This window comes from Pygocentrus nattereri, chromosome 4, assembly GCF_015220715.1.
Source record: "Pygocentrus nattereri isolate fPygNat1 chromosome 4, fPygNat1.pri, whole genome shotgun sequence".
Classification (NCBI taxonomy): Eukaryota; Metazoa; Chordata; class Actinopteri; order Characiformes; family Serrasalmidae; genus Pygocentrus; species Pygocentrus nattereri.
The window spans coordinates 29484385-29509379 of record NC_051214.1 but is presented as its reverse complement, the minus strand read 5'-3'; the positions used below and the strand labels follow the sequence as shown (position 1 = coordinate 29509379).

The following is a 24995-nucleotide window of genomic DNA, read 5'->3' as shown; positions in this document are numbered from 1 at the left end:
TCCCTCTCTTTGCAACCGCAATGCTGGAGACCGAGTGTGAAGGATGTGCGCGGTCCCTTAAAACCGAGGATCCGGGCTACATAATTCATACTGGGGGGGGGTGTGACTTTGGTTGCGCGTGCTTTTCCTGCCCCGTATAAAACGCGCTCGTGCGGCGGAGCGCAGTTAGATGGAGAAACGCAGCCGCCCAGGCGGGGTGTACGGCCGAGCCAGAACGACGTGACAGAAACCCCCCTCCCTCACACACACACCCCTTCCCCGGTACACCCCCCGTCCTCTTTCGGTGCTCCGCTCTGCTACGCCGGTTTGTTTTGTTTGTTTGTTTGTTTGTTTTCCGTTTTCTGCCGAGCCCTTCCTTCAAGTTTACTCTAAAAAAAAAGAGGGGCACACTGACCCCGGACTGCGCGCCTTCCTCCTCTTCCTCCTCCTCCTCCTCTCCACTGCGAGTCCGATGACGGCGGCGCAGCGCGCGCTCTGCCTGGCGGCGCTGCTCGCGGCCGCTTCTGCCGCCTCGGCCGCCGGCCGCCTCGCGCGCTCCGCGGGACCCGTGGTGCGCTGCGAGCCGTGCGACGAAGGTGCGCTCGTGCAGTGCAAGCCGCTGCCTCGCGAGTGCGCGGAGCGCGTGCGCGAGCCCGGCTGCGGCTGCTGCATGACGTGCGCAATCGCCGAGGGCCAGCCGTGCGGCGTGTACACGGGCCGGTGCGGCACGGGGCTCATGTGCCAACAGCGACCCGGCGAGACCAAGCCGCTGCAGGCGCTGCTGGAGGGGCGCGGAGTGTGCGTGAGCGCGCCGCGCAACAAGCAGGCCCGAGGAAGCGTCCCGGCGCGCGGAATCGGTGAGTAGACGAACGACAACAGTGTGTGGTGCATGCTGCTCTGCCTGTGTGTCATTTGACCGTTTCATGTTCTTCCTATGAGGGGCTTCCACCCTGCACATGTTTTTGCAATGTTTTGTGTCTGTGTCTCGTGCTCGACGTGTCTGCCCACTGCCCCATGCGCCTGGTCATTAACGCAGTGGACACTCCAGCTGCTGGAATTCTGTGACTTCTAGAATTCATTCTCACCCCTTCAGTTACGAACGCGGACAGACTGGAGGAACGGTTTCTGAGCGCTGAGCAGAGGGGTCTGCGGGGGGCGTTGCGCAAATGCGCTTCATCTTAACTACGCTCGTGCACGTTCAGCGATTCAGTGATACTCTTCTTGGTTGCATACGTTCAATTTCATATTAGTACATTAGCACAGCCGCGTGAGCGCGTGTCCCTCTTCTGCACCAGTATGACGCAGCTCCCTCTGATTACTGTGCAACATCTAGCCGCGTGCTGAAGTTCACCCCCGCCCTCCACAGCCCCCCGCTCCACCTCAAGCTGTACCGTGAAACTGCCCTACACTGCTGCCGTTGTTCGTTCCCGCGCGGGCTCAAGCGCTACAGCAGCCCCTCTATGCCGTTTTATGCGTGCGGTGTGTGTATGGGAAAGAGAGCGAGGAAGAAACTGCTCGGTGTGTGTGTGTGTGTGTGTGTGTGTGTATGTACACAGTGTGCGCGCTAAAGTTTGGCCTCGCCAACCCGATCGTTAAGAATGCCACATGTGCGTATTTTTAGTGCTTGGAGAAGAGCAGAGATCGGTGTGTTTTTTGTTTTTTTTTTGTGTGTGTGTGTGTGTGTGTGTGTGAATGAATGAATCACGCTCCTCGTTGTTTACCTGCACGGAAGGGCGCAAGGACGCGGCCTGGAAGCAAGCGCGCGCGTTCTTATGCTGTGTTCGAAAACGCTCGCCGATCACTGTCCCTACACTAGAGAACTACTGACACTATATAGGCTGGAGCTCTAATATAGGGAACGGTATTAATGATATAGGGGTTTGCTCTTCACTCTGTAACAATAGTCACTGTTCTAAATGATTAACTTAGGTCCTAATTCTAACTCACTGTTAACTCTAACTCACTGTTCTAACTCTAACTCACTGTTAACTCTAACTCACTGTTAACTCTAACTCACTGTTCTAACTCTAACTCACTGTTAATTCTAACTCACTGTTAACTCTAACTCACTGTTCTAACTCTAACTCACTGTTAATTCTAACTCACTGTTAACTCTAACTCACTGTTCTAACTCTAACTCACTGTTAATTCTAACTCACTGTTAACTCTAACTCACTGTTCTAACTCTAACTCACTGTTAACTCTAACTCACTGTTCTAACTCTAACTCACTCTTCTAACTCTAACTCACTGTTAACTCTAACTCACTGTTCTAACTCTAACTCACTGTTAATTCTAACTCACTGTTAACTCTAACTCACTGTTCTAACTCTAACTCACTGTTAACTCTAACTCACTGTTAACTCTAACTCACTGTTCTAACTCTAACTCACTCTTCTAACTCTAACTCACTGTTAACTCTAACTCACTGTTCTAACTCTAACTCACTGTTCTAACTCTAACTCACTGTTAACTCTAACTCACTGTTCTAACTCTAACTCACTGTTAACTCTAACTCACTGTTCTAACTCTAACTCACTGTTCTAACTCTAACTCACTGTTAACTCTAACTCACTGTTCTAACTCTAACTCACTGTTCTAACTCTAACTCACTGTTAACTCTAACATACTGTTAACTCTAACTCACTGTTCTAACTCTAACTCACTGTTAACTCTAACATACTGTTAACTCTAACTCACTGTTCTAACTCTAACTCACTGTTAACTCTAACATACTGTTAACTCTAACTCACTGTTAACTCTAACATACTGTTAACTCTAACTCACTGTTCTAACTCTAACTCACTGTTAACTCTAACATACTGTTAACTCTAACTCACTGTTCTAACTCTAACTCACTGTTAACTCTAACATACTGTTAACTCTAACTCACTGTTAACTCTAACATACTGTTAACTCTAACTCACTGTTCTAACTCTAACTCACTGTTAACTCTAACATACTGTTAACTCTAACTCACTGTTCTAACTCTAACTCACTGTTAACTCTAACATACTGTTAACTCTAACTCACTGTTCTAACTCTAACTCACTGTTAACTCTAACATACTGTTAACTCTAACTATAAATCTAAATTTGACTCTAGCTCACTGTTAACTCTAACTCACTGTTCTAACTCTAACTCACTGTTCTAACTCTAACTCACTGTTAACTCTAACTCACTGTTCTAACTCTAACTCACTGTTCTAACTCTAACTCACTGTTAACTCTAACATACTGTTAACTCTAACTCACTGTTCTAACTCTAACTCACTGTTAACTCTAACATACTGTTAACTCTAACTCACTGTTCTAACTCTAACTCACTGTTAACTCTAACATACTGTTAACTCTAACTCACTGTTAACTCTAACATACTGTTAACTCTAACTCACTGTTCTAACTCTAACTCACTGTTAACTCTAACATACTGTTAACTCTAACTCACTGTTCTAACTCTAACTCACTGTTAACTCTAACATACTGTTAACTCTAACTCACTGTTCTAACTCTAACTCACTGTTAACTCTAACATACTGTTAACTCTAACTCACTGTTCTAACTCTAACTCACTGTTAACTCTAACATACTGTTAACTCTAACTATAAATCTAAATTTGACTCTAGCTCACTGTTAGCTCTAACTCTAATTCACTGTTCTAAGTCACTGATTTAATTTGTAAACAATGTCCTATGTTTTTTGCCATCATTGCTCAGCCCTTTTGAGGGAGGAGCAATTACAACAGTGACAGGTGCATTTGCAAGTGATAAACAGCATCATGTTAATTTTTGTGATTGCGTGCACTTAAACAGTAGTTGAAAGTGAAAGTGTGTGCATGCCATGGCTCAGGGTCACACAGCATGCTCCTTTTTGGGAATTTTGTTATGAATATATCCAGTTGTTTGTAGAAATATTATGATTTTTATAACCACGTACCGCTGTTCGTCACATGAATGAATTAAATAGCTTAACAAGGTTCCGAATCCACTGCAGTAGGTGCCAGATCTAATCTGGGAGGTGCCAGATCCAGATTAACCTCACAGATAAAGGCCTGATTGTGAGTAATATGAGTCTGCTGGGTTATACAGCACATTATCTATTGCATTGTGGCATTGTAAGAATACATTGGATGTCACTCTGTTTTTGCACACCTCTAAAAATGGTGTTCTATTGTGAATAGGGGATTTGTTTAGGCATAGGCTTTCAAGTAGATACTTCATGAGCGTGTGCACAGAAATCTTAGGCCTGAGGGTTAATGCATTAGCATGCACTTTCTAAGACATTGTTTCATACTTCTGCTTTCAGTCCAGGGAGCACAATTAGCACATGATGCTTTTAAGACGTAAGTTACGTCAGTTACCGTACACCCACCTCCCAGTGCGCTTTTACCTGTATATAGCCGTCTGTTGAGGCCACAGATTTGTGTTGAAGCAATCAACCGTGACAATGTAACACACACACACAACAGCTATTGTTAGGCTACAGAGTCACTTTTAAAAAGCAGTTTGGGGGCGCCAAGCATTTTACTGTACTGCCTTACCTCATATTCTCTCCTTCTTCTGGCCTTTAATTTTAGTCTCTCCAGCGCTCCTTTCCCATCATACCACACTTTATGGTAATTACACGCCTCGGCCAACCAGTGAGCAGGGCTGTGTCGCCATGGCGCTTGTTGCTCCCACCCCACATCCCTGGCACACATGAGTTATGATGTTTTTACTAGTGCTTGACTGGTCTGGGTGGCAGCATGGGGCCTAGTGTAGGCCTAAAGTCTCAGGGAACACACCATAAAATATTAAAAACATTCACGATAACAAAATTGGTTGTTTTAAACACCCTGCAAAGCTAAATGAAAAACAAGATGGAAATCATAAAGCATATCTTAAAATCTGAGAACTGTCTGGGAGTGGTTCTAATATTCTGATGACCATCTATGTTTGACAGCCCTCATTCCAGCGCTACCATCTTACCATACCAGTGGAGCATAATGAAACAAAACAGTCCATATGGAGAGAAATGTGTGAAACAAGCTCTATATATACAGGGGGTGTTATGGACTCTGATGTGTTCATGTCTCACCACAAACATTATCCAGTTGTTATATGGCAGCACTATGAAGAAGATGAGGTTATTGTTTACTGCTGGCTGTGCATCCAGGGAATGCTGGTGTGACACTGAAATTCACAAGGCATACCATGGACATTTATGTCACGTGCCCACAAAAGAAGAGTTAACCTACTTTATTTTCATGTTGCATCTTTTTGACAGCAGGCTAACTGATGTTGAGTGGTACAGATTAAAACTAGCATTGCCTTGTTTGATATATGCTTTGTACGATTTGACATGGGCAGAATAGCTTTGGCCTCCCCTTTGACCACAGAGACCCTATGAACCCCCTTCTGGTGTTTAAGTGGAACTAAATGAGTTTAGCAGACATACACACACATATAAATATTATGCCACATTAATACACCCACATAAACTCACTATACAACATACTAACACAACTCTTATCCTCTTGACTCTAACTTTGCTCACGTCCTGTCTTCCCTTCATGTCCTTTTAGTCTGTGTGGATGCATGTGTGTGTTATACACATTTCTCAGTGTCTGTGTCTATGTGTGAGTCACTGTTTGTGTGCGTTGTATGTTAAACTGTTTACCTGTTCAGGATTGAACAAATACATGAGGTTGAGTGTTTTTAAAAAGGCCAACATCTTGCTGGGAAAGTCCATAAAAAGTTATAAAAGTTTATGCTGGGGATAAATATTGATGTTTTGCAGGTTCCTGAATTAGATGGTGCTCTATTTCCCTCCCCTCTACCCTGGATGTGACATTCTGTTCTGTTTTGTAGTGAAATTACAATGGGTCAAGCAGAGAAAGCAGGCTAATGCCATGATTTCACCGCTCTTGTCTCTGATTACACGTTGTCCTTGAAATCAGTTATTTTGTTAGACATGAACGGGGCTGTTTATGTTGATGTTGATGCTGTTGTTGATGTCCCTTTTTGTTCTTATGTCATGGTTAATGAAGGCATGGTTTATCTGTGGTGTGCTGTGCTACTATTGGCTACAGTCCTGGTGTAGCTGCACTAGTGCACACACACACATTTTGGACTCAAATCTGGTTTTACTTAGTTTTTCCACTCTCTGAGTGGAGTCAGCCTTTGCATTTTACCAGCTGTATCACTCTCATTGTCCTCATATCTGTTTAGCCTCCTAGTGTTGTCATGCCTGTTTTGCCATTGTGTTTTCTTTGAGATTCCATCATGTCTGATTCCCCTTTTGGCTAGATGTGATCACAATGCTTTGTTTGAGTTTTTAATCACTAATAGCTACCTGCAAGGGTAGTGAAGGAATAATAACAAAAATTAAAGAATTCCATCAATGTTTCTGCGTAAGTAAATTGTAGATATGTAAACAAAATCATTCAGAGTGTTTTGATGTAAACCAGGCGTTGCAAAGTCTGCAACACAGATATAGCCATTTTATTTATTGTCCAGTGACTTTTTCTGGAAGGCTGCTTGTGATGTGCTTATTTGTAAACCAGTGATAACTCCAAAAAAAAAAAAAAAGCTTTTGTTTGTGGACTGGTTGGACAGTCTGTATGTACTTTTCCACTATTTTAGCACAAAACCATCATAAAATAAGGTTTTGGCATCATGCAACCTATTTGTAACCATTTCAAATGTAACTTGCTGTGATGCATTAAACTCTTCAGACATCTAGTTCCTATCACCACCACTGTGAACAATTCTAAGTTTCACCCCAAACCACTCTAAATGACTTTGGTAACATCTAAATCATTAAAATACATATAAAGTTTATTTGTTTTAAATGGTGGAATTGCCATTTAACCCAAGTGCATGTCATCTTTCCACATTTTGGAACAAGCATATGGTGAAAACTCTTTCTTCTGCTTCACTCTAGAGATCTCGAGTGTCTGATGGTTAATACATGTGTTTATACATTTTATTTACTTAGAAAAATACTGAATGCTTTGTATGCAGACTTCATTAGAGTCTAGCAGTGCTGCCGTGCTCTAGTGTGAGTTAGAAATTAGCAGTGTGATTCCCCTGGCATTCATTCTGGATGTATCCGATTCTGGTGCCTAGGTTTCCGGTCAGGTGGCCTTCCCTTCATCCTTAATGGTTCCCACCCACAGGACTATAAATACCACCACCCCTGCCCCATCCCCCTAAATTTCTGCCAACTTCCTGCCCTTTGCTCCTTTCTTTTTTTTTCCTTTCTTTTCTTCCTTTTATCTTTTTCACCAAATGTCATTGACTGCCTGCCTTATCGAGTCACGTTGAGGGGTTATTCTTTTGTTAAAAGCCTCACTTTAAAAGCCTTCTCAAAGCTATAATGAGCCTGTGGCTCCAGGGTTCTTAACTGGCCAAAGTATATATATGAATGACGCATGAGTTTATTTTTGTTTATGTTTGAGTACACACGATTCTGACCTTGACCTCTGCTCTTTGCCGTGTTTCAGATAGCCCGGAGGTGCCTGAGCAGGAACATCTCTCCACCTCCACTGTGGCAACAGTCACAGAGGGCATTGAGGTGACGCAGCGCACAGCAACAGATTCAGGGCTTGATGTGGACAGCCAGAGAACAGTGCCAGAGTCAAAATGTTCTCTGTTTCACACTAAGCTGGGCATGATCAAGAAGGAGAAGGCCAAGAACAGCCAGAGCTACAAAGTGGAGTCAGTGGCCAGCAGCGTCCACACTGATATCCACAATTTCAGCCTGGAATCCAAGAGAGAGACCGAGTATGTAAGTGCTCCTTTGGCTCTTGGCAGCAGGTCAAAGTGGTTCAGGAACAAAGCAGCAAGATGTGTTTTTGTGAGGGTTTTGTGGCTGAAGGTGGGGTGTGAGTACAGGCCCATCAAGATTTTTTGTCACCTAAAATCAAACAGAAGTGAGCCATATCTGTTGAATTCTAAAAGAAAGTGAGAACCTGGCTGTCTTATCCAGCTTATGTACATTCTGTGGAAATAGACGTCTGTGTAATAGTAACAAATAACTTATAACAATAGTGGAACCCACAATTGGTGCTATTCAGAGATATGTTTAACTATTTGAAAGGCTTTTTTGTTACAGAACAATAATTTACACCAGGTTCTACATGAAGGACTAGAAGCATTTTATTACATCCTGAGGATTCATAACTATACAGACTACAATGCAAACTGTCTGAGTCTTTCATAAGACTGTAATAGAAGATGCAAGTGCTGGTGGGATTAATCATGCTAAAATCTTTTAAGTGTTCAAATGGTTCTTTCAGTTGTTGTAATTATATAACCATTGCTTTTACTAAAGAACCCTTGAAGATTCACATTTTTTAAAGAGCATATTACTTTGAGGTTTCAGTCCCAGTTGTCCCACATGCCGTTTATGACCGGAGGTCATTGAGAGTGCAACTGTTCTGATGTTGTGAAGTGCGTGATGCTGCTATGCTTTAATCTGTAAAACTGGCAAAAACTGAACCTTCTCAAAAAGACAAAAATATCATGTGTGACAAACATTTTACATTGATTCAGAAAAGTTTTCTGCGTGAAAAAAGTCGATTTTAGATGAATAATACTGTGTATATTTTGCACCTTTATGTGTGATTTATTTTAAGTACTTACCAGGGACACAGTGTGTTGCTCAGTGTGGGCCATTATCGGAAGCTTGGCTATGTCTGTTATGGAAAAAAGAGGAAAAAGTCAGAGTTTGTATCATTTCTGAAATTCCGTGCTCCTTATAGTAAACTTTGGACTGATTGTGTTTATATTTCTCTGTGTGTGTGTTTGTGTGTTTGAAGGGCCCGTGTCGTAGGGAGATGGAGAGTGTTTTGAAGAGTCTTAAGATATCCAACGACTTAAACCCCCGAGGTTTCCGCATTCCAAACTGTGACAGAAAAGGCTTCTACAAGAAAAAACAGGTGAGTGTTACCATGGCGCCCCGCTATGGTAAAATTATAAACGGCTTTATGTTTATGTGGCCTGTATTGAACAACCTGCATGGGTGCTTCTGAACAAGAGGAGGATGTTAATGGTGGGGGAAATGAGGGGTTTTGCTAATGTGTGAGTCAGTGGACCACCCCCTTTTCCATTAAGAGGATGAGTCAGAACTGAGGTCTCAGCATGTTTAATGAGTTTGGATGAATTTAGGCAAACAGGATTATTCAGCGGCTTGCTGAACAGGAAGCTCCTGCCATGACTGATAGAGGCACTGTTTCTGAACTTGCTGAACTGAGGCTTTGACACTGGGACACCAAGGCTGATCATTGATATTCATTTGTATTGCACTGGCTCTATAGTGTTTCCTCTCTGACTCATTCAAAGAGAAGAAAAAGAGAGAGTGGAGAAAAAGAGGAGAATCAGTCTAGTGCACTGAGCTGATATGGGATAAGATAATCTTGGTATCACTGAATGTGATGTCAGTTAGTGTCCACCCAGTTAAGTCATAGAAGTTGGTTGTATTCTCTGCTTCTTATGATCCAAGTAATCCCAAACATATTTAGTGATATTGAAGTCTGCACTCTGGGGTGGTCAGTCATTTCTTTTCTCAGTAAGGACATTTTTGACATTTGCTACATCCTTTCAGACCCATACCAAGTTGTCGTCTCACAGTGGAAAAAAAGGGTTGTTAGGAGCAACACCATAGAAAAAACACTTTTCGTTTCTTAGAACTACTTTTTGGTGGTTAGTTCTTTAAGAAGCTCACTCAGTTAAAAGGTTCTTTAGTGAACCAAAAGTGGTTCAAAGGTATCAATCATCTTTTTTTTCAAAACTGGAACTGCTTTGCTCTTAATTTACCTTAAAATATGAAGTATTTCATCTTAGACTACTAGCTCCCTAAAAGGAGCCTAAAAAGTTTAGTTCATTGTGCTAATAGATGCTGTATGTACTAAGAAGTTCTGCTGAAGGTCCAGATAATTTTTCACTTTTTTTACTTCTACATTATAGGCAGCTCTATACTGCTCTGTACACAACCACATACACACACACAAACACACACACACACGCACGCACAGAAGCCCTGGCATGACCCTCCTGCTATCCATGCAAAGCAAGTAACTGGAAGAGTCTCTGTGCAACCTGAGAATTTATGACCGGAAGACTAACAAGGGAAAGCATGTGCCACAAGCTTGTACCAGAAAAAGACAGCAAAGAAACGGAAACAAGTGAGATTAGTTTGATAAAAAATATAATCATTCATCATCCAACAGTTTGGTCTGTGTGAATTTAACCTCTCAAACCTTTTTGTACAGTTATTAATATGAACTTTTATTACTGAATAACATTTGTGGACTATTTGAAAGTACTGTTTTCCAAGTTGTAAACCACACCTTCAACATATGATTGTAGCATGAGAAGAGATTAAATGACTGAGAATACACTCAGAACTTGAAGTGGAGTCTGGACTCCTTGTGAAGAGATAGGACTGAGAGTTAGGACTGAGGAACAGGGAACAGTGAGATGGGAAGATGATGGGGTGCAAAAACTTTGCCACAGAGAAAAGAAGATAGAGATGGAAATTTATAAGAAGTTAGATAGGAAGGAGGAAGAGGTTCAGGCTTATTTCATAACTCCATGGAACTAATATGTAAAGTGAAGCTATAAGTGATGTCAACTTACAACTTTTGTGCTGCTTAATGTTCATTTTTCCTCTGTTTATATTTTAGAAGTTAATCTGCTTTTTTCTGATGCTGATTCTGCTAAGACTGATGTATGTAACTGACTGGCTGTCCTGTATTGCCCCTCATTCAAAAAGCAGTCCAAGCTGAAACACTGCTTGTAATGGCAGTGCAAACGGGCAGAGCTAAACTGCTGTCAGCTGACAGAGTGTAGATGTGTAGATGAATATAAAAAGATATTTTGACAGGTTAAATTAGTCATTTTGAGATGGTCGTTGCCTTATTATAAGACTAACTTATTTATAGGTATTTTACTTGTTTAACTGATTTTAGTAAGTGGGATTATCTCACTATACTGGCAAATAATTTTGCTTGTTGTGAGAAATATGCTTGAAACAAGCCAAATTATATGCCAGTGTAGTGAGATAATTTGAGTTACTAAAATCGCTTGAAAAAGTAAAAATATTTAGAAATGAGTGAAATAATCTTATAATAAGTCTCAAAATAAGAAATATCAGACATATTGACTAGATTTAACTAGATTTAGATATAACTTCACTTACCATTTTTTGCAGTGTATATATAAAAATGTGTTGTGACATCACAAAAACAATTAATTCAACAGTTTGTTTTTCCAGCTTAGTTTTCATATGTGGACTGTATGGATCAGAAAGTAAATGATAACAATGCTTACACACTACATCAAATGTGTCAATTACAAAAATAAATAAAAAATGGCTTTCTAAGGGAAAAAATGGGCCCTTTAAGGAGTTAAACAGGGCTCTGCTCCTCTGATTAAATATGAGGAGAGAGAAAATGAGAGAGGGACAAGCGAGGACTGAAAAAATATGACTGCAAGTCACGCACTGACAAGTCGATTAATGAGGGAAAAGAGATGGATGAGAGAGGGGGAGAGAGAGAGAGAGGGTGAATGTGGGGAGTGAGTGTAGAGGCAAGACTCGGAAAAAAAGGGTAGTTGGGGGAGACTGGCTTTTCTCCTCATAAACCTTTCAGGCTCGATAAACATTCGACCGGCTGCGAAAAGGCACACAAGCATACACACAAGCTCTCTCATACGATTGCACACGAGCAGATATCCTGGGTGCCTAGGGCTCCTTTGCGCCCCAGAATAAGATATGTAATGTGAGTGTGTGTGTGTGTTGAAGGCCATTCCCGTGGAGGGCACAGTCGTCCACTTCTGACTAATTTTAGCTCTGATTATATGAATTGGCTTAGTGTGCGAGTGGAAGCCAGGCATGCTAGCCCCTCCCCCTCACCCCCCAGGCCGGACTCATCTCTCCCCCAGGCTGGGAGTCCTCTCTGCCCCCCTGACCCGCTGCCTCAGCCACGGCCTGCAGCTTTGCTGCTGCTGTTGCTTTACCGCTCTGAATGAGATCTCAGTGATGGGGCGGGAAGAGGAGAACTGAGGGAGGTGTGAACAGCAAGGCATGCTGGGAATAGGCCAGGTCACTCTCTCTCTCACACACATATGCACAGTTTGCAATCACTGCAATATGCTTGCAGATAAACATATACAATGATAACAATATGCTACTCATATGAAGCTTCACAGGTTTCAAATAATTAGGGGGAATTTGTAAAAAAGAAGACATGTTTAAATGTAAACTGTAAACTTCAAGAATAAAATTAATATTCAGAATGGCTTGTATTTTAAAGGTGATGATCAAACCTCAAGGAAAAGAATGATTAATTATTATTAATAATAACAGAATTATTTTTTTCATTTAACAACTTCATAATTTTCCCCAAATACTTAAAATATTAAATAAAACACCTAACATATTGGTATGATCATAACAACAGAAAAAACAGTCATAAATTTAAGCACATTTTAATTTTGGACCATATCTATTGTTTTGTTTGTACAGCTTTTTAAAGAATTATGTCAAAAAAATTCTTTAAAGCTAAAAATTTTATAGGGCAGAGACAAAATCTATTTCTTTCTAGCCTCGCAAAGCCAGATGTGATGCATTGCTTTCATTGTAAGAGGTCTTTAGACATCACTTTCTCTCTCCTAGTGTTGGTTGACCTCTGTGTGCTTATAATGACTTGTGTGCTACAGAAACAATTACTGCACAAAACTCAACTGATGCACAAACTGACAGACAGGCACTTGTATCTGCATACATGCACAATGACTAGCTCAGAGTCTGGGCCAGAGAACAGCTGCTTTTCCTCATACAGTTGTTACACTCACATATTGTGTGTTTTGTGTGTGTGTGTGTGTGTGTGTGTGTGTGTGTGTGTTTTATGAGCCTGTGTTTACCCTGTGGCTGCTTTTAATGCCCTTCCGCCTTCCTGCTGCCCATAAGGGCATCATTATGGGCCAGTGATGACTGAGGCTTGCTTTGTGACACACACACACATACAGTCATACACTCATACAAACTTAGCATACACACAGGTCCGTTGTGTTACAGCCTCCAGCCATCGCCACACTGACAGGGGTCTGCTTAGCTGCCTAAATATGCCTTTCTGTTGCTTCCTTTCACACACACACACACACACACACACACACACACACACACACACACACACACACACACACACACACACACAAATATGCATACATATCTGCATAAGAATGAACACACACAACATCAGTAATCTTCAAATGCAAGTCTTCATATGTGTTTGTCGCAGAGATGATAACTGACTTAGTAAAGATTCTGTAAAGCATAGGGGTAGAGTAGAATAGAATAGCCCAGTTTGAGCTTGTTTGAGCTTTTAAAGAAAATAAACCTGTCATTTTCTGGTTTCAGTGGTGTTCGGTGTCTGGTCTGGCAGCAGGTCTGGGGAGAGAGCCCACTCTCATTGTCTATTACGGCCTGACCCTAGATCGGGTCATAACAGAATACAGCAGAGTAGAGAAAAGCAGAGTACAGTAGAGTAGAGTACAGTAGAGTAGAATAGAGTAGAGTAGGGTGGAGTACAGTAGAGTAGAGTACAGTAGAGTAGAATAGAGTAGAATAGAGAAGAGTAGGGTAGACTACAGTAGAGTAGAATATAGTACAATAGAGTAGAATAGAATAGAGTAGGGTAGAGTACAGTAGAGTAGAATAGAGTAGAGTAGAATAGAGAAGCGTAGGGTAGAGTAGAATAGAGTAGGGTGGAGTACAGTAGAGTAGAGTACAGTAGAGTAGAATAGAGTAGAATAGAGAAGAGTAGGGTAGACTACAGTAGAGTAGAATAGAGTACAATAGAGTAGAATAGAATAGAGTAGGGTAGAGTACAGTAGAGTAGAATAGAGTAGAGTAGAATAGAGAAGAGTAGGGTAGAGTACAGTAGAGTAGAATAGAGTACAATAGAGTAGAATAGAATAGAGTAGGGTAGAGTAGAGTAGAATAGAGTACAGTAGAATAGAGTAGAGTATAACAGAGTAGAGTTTTTACTTGAGTACATGCAATAACAACACCAAAATACTACTTACCTCAGGTTTTTACTCAAAGTACTCAAAATACTTACTAACTGTAATGTGATTACAATGATTAAAACTGTCATGTTTTACACTCTTAAAAATAGATGCTTTTTCACTGGTTCTTTAGCAAAAAATATATAGAGCAACAATTAAAGACACCTTTTTTCTGGTTATATATGACACCAAAAAGGGTTCTTCTATTGTTACCATGTCAAGTTTCTAACAATAGACCTTTCTAGTGCTATATAGAACCCTTGTCAAAAAGAACTTAATCGTGCAAAGGGTTACTACAACATTACTTTGTACCGCATTACACCCAATGCTTGGCGTATTACCCTGGCACCATTAGCAGATCCAGGCATAGGCAGTATAGGCTTGGCAAGTGTGGCAACAGCTCTCCTGAAATTGTGCAGTGTCTCTGTCTGTTAATTTATGTAGCTAATTGGTTTCTGACCCAACAGTATGTGTTCTAACAATGCACAGTACAATTGCGATTTATCATTATGGCAAGTCAAAATGTACCCCCAGCCAGTTAGCCAATCAAAACGCCTCACTTACTTTTTTCACATTTACATTTTTGTTCTGTTTTAAAACAAATCCTGAAGTTCCTTCCTCTGTTAGCTCCTCCACAAAGTCTCCCACTGTATATCACCTGGCACTGCTGCTTTTCTCTCCTCTAGTAAGTTGCTGAACTTGGACTTGATCACCTGAATTGGAACCATGACACCCTTGTAAATGGTCGAGGGCCTGCAGCAGAGTATATTTCTCTGTATAGTCCATGTAGGCTATATGGACAAAAGTACTGGGACACCTTCACATTATACCTACAGGAGCTTTTATGACATCCCATTCTAAATCTGTAGGCATTAATATGGATTTGGCCCCTCCTTTTTATAGCTATAACAGCATCCACTCCTCTGGGAAACTTTCTACAAGATTCTGGAGTGTTACTGTGAGAATTTTGTCCATTCATCCAGAAGAGCACTTGTGAGGTCAGATGCATTGTGAGGTCATCAAACTCACTAAACCGTGCCTTTATGGCCTTTGCTTTGGGCACTGGGGCATAGTCATGCTGGAAGAAGAAATGGGCCTTTCCCAAACCAGAAAGTTGGAAGTACACAGTTGTCCAAAATGTGTTGATATGCTGAAGCATTAAGATTTTCCTTCACTGGAACTAAGAGGTCCAACCCCTGAAAAACAACCCCATATCATTATCCCTCCTCTACCAAACTTTACAGTTGGTACAATGCAGTCAAGCAAGTAATGGTATTTGCTAAACTCAGACTTTGTCCATCAGACTGACAGATAGAGAAGTATGATTCATCACAGAAGTCACTTACTCTGCTCCAGGGTCCAGTGGCAGTGTGCTTTACACCACTCCATCCAATGCTTGGTTGTGCTTGATAAAGGCTTGCATGCAGATCCATGAAGCTCCTGGCACATTTTATTGGAACTATGCAGTTATTGAGTCAGCAGAGTGTCAGCGACTTTTGTGCACTATGCACCTCAGCACTTGGCGACACCGCTCTGTAACTTTATGTGGCAAAGGGACTGAGTGAAAAACCTGAATTCAGTGATTAAGAGGTATGTGCCAATATTTTTGTCCATACAGTGTGTTTCTTGTTTTACCTTATGTATTGTTATTCACCTTATTCTTCCAGGTCAGTTTGTAGTTTGACTTAATGCTGTTTTTATAGTTTTCAAGACACAAATATGAAGCATATTGTAACACTTAGTTTGCAAATCAGATACGTGCAAAATCAGATACGTATTCGTATGGTAGGGTTTATTTGAAAGAAGATGAACAGGGTTAACACCAGGCCAGGTCAATAGCCAGAAGAGCCAGATATAATACATAGGAGTAGGCGAAAACGAAGTCAAAAAACAGGGTCAAAACCATAGAAGAATCGTACAAGCAACAAAGCCAAAAGCAGGAGCGAAAATCAGAAACCGGAGAATACAAACAAGGTAAAAACACAGATCAGAAATCAGGAAAATTAATGGTTTGGTATGCACTGACGAAACAATGGTAATGCTTCACAAAGATGAAGTTCTAACAGACAGGTATAAATACAGAGCAAAACAGGTGGAGGTCATTAGTATTCAGGTGATTGTGATCTGATAGGTGGTTTGTGATTGGCTGGAAGAGACTGGTTACTGACTGAAGGATTCTGGGAAGTGAAGTCCTTGATGGTATGAGTATCTGACTGAGAACCAGGAAGCGTGACTCATATATGGCCAAGGCCTTAGTACCTTCCAATGTATTGAATGATAATTCTTCATCAGTCACAGGAATATACATAGACATTGACAGTCTATGGACACAGTCAAATTGCTCTTGATTGCTCTTTACTGACAGAAGTGTATAGAATTTTTTTGTAAGTATTTTTATTGTTCTCCCCAGTAATGTCTTTAACTTTACTTGACTTTATAACTTTATTTATTTATTGACTGTCAAAGATCAGGTGAGATGAAATAGAGTGGGAAGGAAAAAGCTAAAAATGTGTCATCGTATGAGAGGAAAAAGGGAAGGAGATGAGTGGAGAAGATGCAGAAAATGAAGAGCTGATTAAAAGGAGGAGGCTAGAGGCCAGAATGAGTGCTCTGTTTTCTTTCCCAGACTGCTCTTGTTCTGCTTGAGGTGTTTTAATTTGGTCCTCTCTATATAAAAGTTCTTTTGATCTCTCTCTCTCTCTCATTCTCTCTCTCTCTCTCTCCCTCTCTCTCTCTCTCTAGCAAATCCTTCTCACACTTTCATTGAAAAGTTTCCTGTTCCTTTTATGCCTTCTTCTATCTGCATGCCTGAGGGAGTACATTTTTTTATATGTATGCAGCGCTCCAGGTTATGTGTATCCCTGCGTGTGTGTGTGTGTGTGTGTGTAATAAGCTCCAGATGACTTTGAGTGGGTGCCAGTTTCCTAAAATAGTCTGGGAGCTCTTTAATGGTGTAGGGCAATTTTTTTCAACAGAGCTAAATTTGCCCTCATACTTTTCACTCTTTTTCACTAACGCAAAGTCCAACATCATCAGAGGTGGGCCTCCATATTCATTCATCCTTCTCAGATACTCAAGGTTGATAAAGCAGCTGCATGTTTGTAAGAAGGAGAGAGAGAGAGCGAGAGAGAGAGACAAAGAGAGAGACAGAGAGAGAGAGAGAGCATGAGAGAGCGCATGTGCACACGTTGTTGAACCTACTACATAGAGTTTGGGTCTAGAAAGCTTACTAGTATCTAAGCTCAGCAATACCTCTGATTTTATGCTATTTTATTATATTAATCATATCTTTACACTTTTGCCTTGTCACCTTGATTAAAGCTAGTTTCTACTACATTTTTCCAGATTTAAATTTTTAAAATGCAGCTTTTTTAAGCTGTTATAAAGAGGCACTCCAGCCAATTTACCGATTACTACATCTGTTATAAACATTATTACTCACATCATACAGTGGTGTCACAATTTTGACTAATAATAGAATTTCCAGTTTAAAGATTCGCTAACTCCCTTATGGTGATGTTTCTTGAAGATAGGCGGAACATTGGAAAAACGGCAGATTTTATGGCAGATACATCAGGGCAGGCTGTTCCAAAAGATTTTTCCCGTTAGCTGGCTCTATGTTGGGAAGCCAAATACCATGTCTATATTTATTAGTCTCTATATTCGTCATTTCTTTATTGCCAGAGGAAGGAAGGATTGCCAGTGGTTATATGATATATTTGCTCAGTGCATGCTGGGCATTGTAGTGATAGAACACTGATGTAGAATAATATGTGGCAAAAAAGATAATATATACCACATAATATTACATAACAGAACAAATAACTTATTTAATACTAGTTGTAAGCTGAAATGCCATGTCTGTAGTGACATGTGTGACTGAGTCTTGCTTACATGGAAGACATTCTCTGGTAATCTTCTTGCATATTCCCAAGTGCAGTCATCTGGAGCCAGGGTAGCATTTTAGACTTCTTTCAAAGTTCTATTCAGTTCCTTCTGACTGCCAGAAGGGATATGTGAAACACAGAGAATGAGGAATATCAAAAAGGCTGGGACAAGGAATAGGACTCACCTAGAATGAAGCTGAGGTAGTTGAAAAAAGAGGTCTAATTAGTTTGACTTGAAAATGAAGGAAGTGGAAACTACAGTGATAAACTGCTTAGCAGGGACTGCTTAGTAGCAGTGGGAACAATGGTCTAGTAGTACATCATAGAAACACCAGTAAAACACAACAGCTGCATTCCTAAATTCTGTCTGCTATTCATATGGACATGGGGAGGAAAGAAAGGTGGACAGGTAAACCATATGCCAGAGCACCCTAGTCTGACAGACTGACAGAAGCAATACAGAAAAGAGTAATCATGTAGTGTGATCATTATGGCACAATGTGTTGTTGCAAGAAGTCCTCACAAGAAGTGTCTGAAACAATGGTGAACAATGCAGCACCAAAAGTGCCACATGCTCTATGAGAGCCAGTTTGCCCTTCAGGATTTGACTCCTTGTGAGAGCACATACAAGACCAGGATTTTTCCCTATCCTTCATACACTTAATACTCCTGAGGCCAGTGATAAGACTGAAGGGCACAGTGATAATCCCAACCTAGAAAGCTGGCAACCTAAAGGAACAAGTGCAATGTACCTGTGAAGCAATAGTTATTTAAAGGAATTATCGGAGCCTGTGAAGATCTCAAATTTAGCATACCTCATGATACTAGAGCCCTGAATTGTGACAGCTAGGTGAAAACATGCTGCTGGTATGGCAACATGCTAACTGAGGCAACACAAAATTTCAGCACAAAAGTGCCAGAGGTAGAAGCCTCAATGTGTCCTTGTGGGGTGTAGCCTAACCCTGAGCCAGCCATACTTGGTGATAACCATGGACTAGAGGAGCCAGAGAAGGAAAGCATCATGTTAGCAAATGACAGCAAAAAGCTCAAAAGAACTAACAATGAGAAGAAAGTCCTTTGTTTTTCCAGTATGTTCCACAAAATTGAAGATGTTAAATCCCTCAAAAGATTTCATCCATGCGCTCTCTGTTTGGAAACTCCCTGAGAAACCAAGCTACAAGCCATAATGATTCATTTCTTTGTAAACTTCGGTACAGGTAGCTTCTGTAGATGTCATGGTAGATGTTGTAGCCATGGCCATAGAAGCAGTGCAGCAATTATCTTCCAACTTAGGGCTCAGGAGCTGGGGGAAATCCCAGCCCTACAAGATGAAGCCACAAATAGAGCCTGAAGGATGGTGAATAGCTTCCTTGCTAAGGGAGGGATCTAACTGTAGCCACAGAAGATGAAGTTAGATGGCACAGATAGGGCTACAAATAGAACTGGGTGTGTAGCATCTAGCTTATGCGCTAAGAAGAGGATGCTATTGGAGAAATATGCCAGATTCCTCACAAAGTGTAGCTAGGTGTCGCTGCCATGAGAGAGGAGAGTGATTTGAATGTATCTTCTGCGAATAGGCACAGGAGCCAGCTGTAACTCTGCTAAGTGTATTTAGATGTCATAGCTACTGCTACTGCTAGTAGTGGTTAGCTTCTGAGTTAGGATTTAAGTGCTTGGACAGAAGCTTGTAACTTCATGGTAGCAGACAGCTAAAGCAATATAGGAGCTTTGGGATTACTTAGGCTTCACTAATGAGACAGCCATGACTGGTAGATGTGACTGATAACAATGTAACTGTAATGCTGTAACCCTTTGCTACTTCTGTACAAATTTTTGATGGCTAAAAACAGTATATTAAGGTAGGCTACAACATTAATTAAAAACAGGATTTCACCAGAAACGTACAGGTCTAGGAATTAAGAGAAATACAGTTCTGTGAAAAGAAAGTTGAACAGGATGCTTAAAGCAATGAATACAGGGTACAGTGCTGACTGGGGCTCCCTGAAGTCTTGCTTAATTCTGGCTACCTATTCTAGCCATACTACCCACACTGTTCAACCAAATTAACTCGTTTTATTGTCATTTTAATCAATATCTCTTCAACACCCCTTCCCATGATTCTATTGATTTCAAGGCACTCTGTTCTCCACTGATACAGACTGTACTAGCTTCCCTGACACCCTTGTCAAAATATAAGATCTTCACATGCTCTTTAGAGTCATTTTACTGACCAGGTGGATCCTGTGTTAACAGGCATTTTCAACCACTTGCTAGTACCATAGCCTTTGATTTTAGACTACCTCAAATATGTCATGAATCCCATTGTGGATTCTTTGTGGAGAGGATATGGCCAGTGGTCAGTGGCATCAGCATCCCCAAAGCACCACCCAAAGTTGTGCACTTTTCTCTGTTTCCTGCTGTTTCTGTATGCTAATGATTGCTCTTCTGTCAACCATTTTGTCAAGTTTGACAGCACAACCATGGTGGGCCTCTGGGCCTCATTTCCAAAAATGATGAATTTGTCTAATGGAGAAAGAGAATCCATTGTGTGTAGTAATGTCTGGACTTCCATAATCAATCAACTGCCTCACTGTAAATAGATGGCAACGCAGAATACAGTTGAGTCATGCTAGTTCCTGCAGAGCTCTAACTACAACAACCTGAAGTGAAATGGTTACACCATCACTGTTGCAAGGAAAGCTCTCAGTGGATGTTCTTCTTGTATTAGCCTAGGAACCACAACATCTTTGTCTTAACTCCTTGATGCTCTGGCATTAAAGATTATAGAGAACGATCTCACTATCCCTGTCACTGTCTGGCACTTCCGTTTCTATTTTCTCCAAGGCGAGGGTACAGGAATTTGTTTGTCTGCTGATGAGCTCTTTGGCTTCCAGTTCCTATCAATGAGGACCTTATACTTTCCAGAAAAATGAAGAGAGGAGGGAAAATGTCCTGAGCTCCACTCATCCTTGCTATCATTTCTTCAACCATTGGCTATCAAAGAGAGGCCATCGTCACCTGCACAACATGTCACTTCCACAGTTCTTTTCCTGATGCAGTCTTACTTCAAAATTTATGCCTACAACTTGTACTTTCAATCTTATGCATCCCTTCTCTTCGTGCCTCTCAATCTATACTGAATATATGCTTTACTTTTTGGACCATTGCTCACATTCTAGTGTCAGTTTTTGGTACAGCATTCTAAGGTTAAAACATAACACATGAAACTACACAAATACCATTATTCCGTATTTGTGTTTGTTCACTACCTGTGTGCTTTGATTACCAATTACTGAGCATTAGACTTAGTCAAGTCAATCTTTTTTTATAACAATTATTATGCCCTTCCCAATTTCTGTATTTTATGTCAGCATATATGTTTGCACATATATTGTATATTCTTGAACTTCGGCTGCCATGCACAACATTCCCAAAGCAAATTCCAGGTATGTTGTATAATGCCCGGTAAGGGAACGATGTTTATAACGAGGAATATGGTAACTTGCCGTTGTCATCATAATAATTCATAACGATACTACTGCTACTACTTCTTTCTTTGGTTTGTTATTTTTCTCATGCAATAACACAAGCCACACCATATGTTCAGAGGTAGACACCTGGTCATCCAATGTTTCTTCTGAAATCAAAGAGCATTTTCAGGGAATTTGTCCCCCCCATACTGCAGTAATGGCCTCTACTCTTTTGGGCACTAGATCTACAGCCCAATGCTCAGGGGTTTTGTATCCCTTTAGCCATCATTTTGCATCAGGCATGGTGACATTAGGCTCATGAGTGGCTGCTACAGAGCATCCCATTCTATTGGTAATGCTGCGGAGTTCATACAATAAACATGCCTTGAAGTTTGTACTTTTATTATTATTATGTAAATAGATTAGCTTTGCTCAAGCTTCACTATTCCCAGTGAGGTCCTGGTAGCTTGCGAAAGTTGCTGCAGCACAAAAAAATGCACATAGACACATGCAACTGGACTTTGTGTGCTGTAGCTGTTAATCTTCTTAAACAGAAAGATTTTCCTCTGTCTCTCTTGAACACTCTCTCTCCTACATATAAACACTTACCCACCACGAGGCAATAGCAGAAATGCATTCTTCCCCAGGACGTGATGTTTGATTTGCACGCGTTTCTGACTCGCCGCCAAAGAAGAGAGAGGGTAGAAAGAAAGAGAGAGGGAAGTAGTTTAAATAGTGAACATGTAAATATTTCCAGTCTTTCTAAACCGTCTCTGATTCTCTAGAGAAAGACTGTGGTTCATTAGTAACTGCTTCCATGTTAACTATTACATATGGCTTGCGTTCTCTCTCTCTCTCTCTTTCTCACATTGGATTCTAGCATTGGTGTTACTCTCTGTCACCAGGGTGAGATATGCCAGGAGAGACGTGTGTTTTGCCCCTGTCTCTTGCTCCATTTTGGGGCTGTTTTCGTTGCATGTATAGTACATGTCCCTAACAGAATATACTCATCCCACCCCCTCTTCCCCTCCTTCTTTCCTCCGCAGTGTCGTCCATCCAAAGGCCGCAGAAGAGGTTACTGTTGGTGCGTGGACAAGTATGGACAGCCTCTGCCAGGCTATGAAGGAAATGAACAAGGCCAAGTCCACTGTTACAGCCTGGAAAAAAAGTGAGAAGCGCAGACGGAGAGATAGTGGGGTTGAGGGAGGGAGAGAGAGAGAGAGAGAAGAGAGAGGGAGGGAGGAGGATCCTCTCTGAATGGTATGAATCCACAGTGAAAAGGGGGGAGGGGAGATTTTTAAAGGTGCTGCCCTATTGCTGAGCACCCCACCCATGTGCTGGAGCAGGGACTCATCAGACCAGGTCACTTTTACACATCAGGGGAGCGAAGAGAGAGGGGGCCGAGGAAGGGAGGTAGGAAGTGAGGGGGTATCTGCACTTTTCTGTTTTTTGTTTTTTTTTTCCTGTTTGGATTACACCCCAAGGGGGCACCGGAGAGACACTAATAAAAGACAAACACGTGACATTTATAAATTAGCCTTCATTAACACTGTGTTTGTATATGTGTGCAAGGGATTTTGTTTGTCGTATCTGAGTAAGAGCGTTCGTTGGCCCTCTCTCTTATCTGGCTAAATGAAGAGCCTTCTTTAAATCACTGCCATGACTATCACTGTCTCTCTTGTAGCCCCTTAAGGCTTCCTATTGCCACCCTTCTGGTGTAGGACCGTTCGAAAACGGGCATGCTCAGTAGTGCTGGGCTGCCCCTGCCATTGGCTCCATCTGAAGCACAAGCACTTGATGCACTTTGGCCCCTCGCTGATCAGCTACCCCAGTCTATTACAGAGGCCATGTCTCACAACTTCACAACATTTATGCTTTAGAATATTGCAAAACCCTTACAATTGACTCCATATCAGAACATTTGAAGTCAATTTGAATGGCCTTTAAAAACATTTCAATGCAGTTTTTAAAAATTTTGTCATTTTCTGTTATTCAGTGTACATGCTTCTGTATTCGTGTGCCGAATTAAGCCCATGTTAAGCATTTGGGAGATTAACTACATGTCTTTCTGATGCCTGTTTTCCTGTTCAGCTGGAAGGAGAAGAGTATGTAAGATATCAAAGCTGTAGCCTGCAGCACGCTTACAAATGGACTCCAGATGGATATAATATACACCACATCTTCAACGCACTAATATACTTTACAGAGCACTTAATGGGATTGCTCCCAATGCTTGAATATACCAACTTTTTTATAGACCCAGTATTTGTCATGTATTTGCATCGTCTTTTTGTGAATTTGAATGTAACGGGAATGCAACAGTATGTTGCGTTGTCGCTGCATAGCTGGTGCACTCCAAAGCTTGACAATAATTACTGGCAGGTTTTCTTCCTTTCTTTTTTTTTTTTCCTTTCCAAAGCAATGCCTTAACCGCTTCGGTGCCGAAATGTGATGAATAATGATTAGGGGGTTGTGCTCTGTCTCTTAAAATATTGTCCAGTTATTTCCCCCAAAACAAGGCCACAGCTCTACATGGTGACCCTGTTCATTATGTTACAGGAAGGATGTCTGGTCTCATTCTGTCTCTGTCTGATCTCCTGAGAAAAGACTTGAAAAGTGGAGGGTGCCGGAGAGGTAACCCACCCAGTAGCTCAGTAGCACAAAATTGGCCAAAAGCTTAATCCCCCACCCTCCTGACCCCTCCACCTCAAATCCCTCCCAAACACAAAAAAATTACATACGAAAAAGACTAAAGACTTACTAAATATTGGTGCTACGCCATGTTTTTCATGACTTGATTATGGGGGAAGAGCATAAAACTATGCTTAGCTATTGGCCCTCCTTCCTTTAACTTGTGTGTCATTTTTATATGAATATATGTTTTATTTCTGGCCAGCTATGTGTCTGAAGAGGCATGTGAACATTACTTTAAAAGATCAAAGTTATTTATCTAAGAAAGATATAAGCTGATCCAAACGTTTTTTGTTCTTTTGAAAGTTAAGTGACTCGTTGATTGCACAACGGTGAATAGATAGAACTCAGCATATTTTTTGGGAATATAATCACTAAAGTTTTTAGGTATTTTGTCAACAGTGCAGTGTGCAAAGTCTCAGCGATTAGTTAAGAAATGGTTCTGTCCTTGGTTGAGTGGTCTACTATGAAACATCTTCAGGTTTCTTAGGTCTTTCTCTTGGCATATTAGATCTAAATGAAAGTTAGGTCTAAGCTAAAGATTTAGATCATTTGTTGAGATTAAGCTAAAACAGAGTGAATGTTGAAGTTAAGCTGATGCTAAGCTAACGTTTAAAGCTGCAGCTAGGCTAATATCAAAGCTAAGGAGAAGCTAAGAAAAACAAAAACTTGCCACCCACATTCTGTTGTGCAATGCCAGGGCCACTTCTCGCCGCAAGTCACTTTTAAGGATCTCTCTGTTCACGGGTAACTGTACTTTTTTTATCATTTAAAAGAATTTTGATTCTTAAGAAGCTTTTCATTTTACTAAACTAGATATTACATAGCTATGCCTTTCTTCAAGAAAGGAAATGTTTTCAAATATAATTTGTATTTAATGTCTTTTTTAAATAAAAATAAACACTATTTTAATTTA

General features: G+C 41.0%; 1 protein-coding gene across 1 annotated transcript; it reads left to right on the top strand.

Annotated features, from left to right (window-relative positions):
• Positions 1 to 182: 182 nt before the first annotated feature.
• igfbp3 (insulin-like growth factor binding protein 3) lies at positions 183 to 24995 on the top strand. Its single transcript, XM_017689158.2, has 4 exons — positions 183 to 836; positions 7464 to 7747; positions 8781 to 8900; positions 22435 to 24995. The coding sequence occupies exons 1-4, from the start codon at positions 452 to 454 to the stop codon at positions 22558 to 22560; spliced, it is 915 nt and encodes a 304-aa protein (XP_017544647.2). The 5' UTR covers positions 183 to 451; the 3' UTR covers positions 22561 to 24995.

Excerpts from the sequence above, each read along its gene's own strand:
- igfbp3 (XM_017689158.2), top strand. The coding sequence starts at position 452 with ATGACGGCGGCGCAGCGCGCGCTCTGCCTGGCGGCGCTGCTCGCGGCC. Across the intron at positions 837-7,463 it reads CGTCCCGGCGCGCGGAATCG|ATAGCCCGGAGGTGCCTGAG; the intron begins GTGAGTAGACGA and ends GCCGTGTTTCAG. Across the intron at positions 7,748-8,780 it reads CCAAGAGAGAGACCGAGTAT|GGCCCGTGTCGTAGGGAGAT; the intron begins GTAAGTGCTCCT and ends GTGTGTTTGAAG.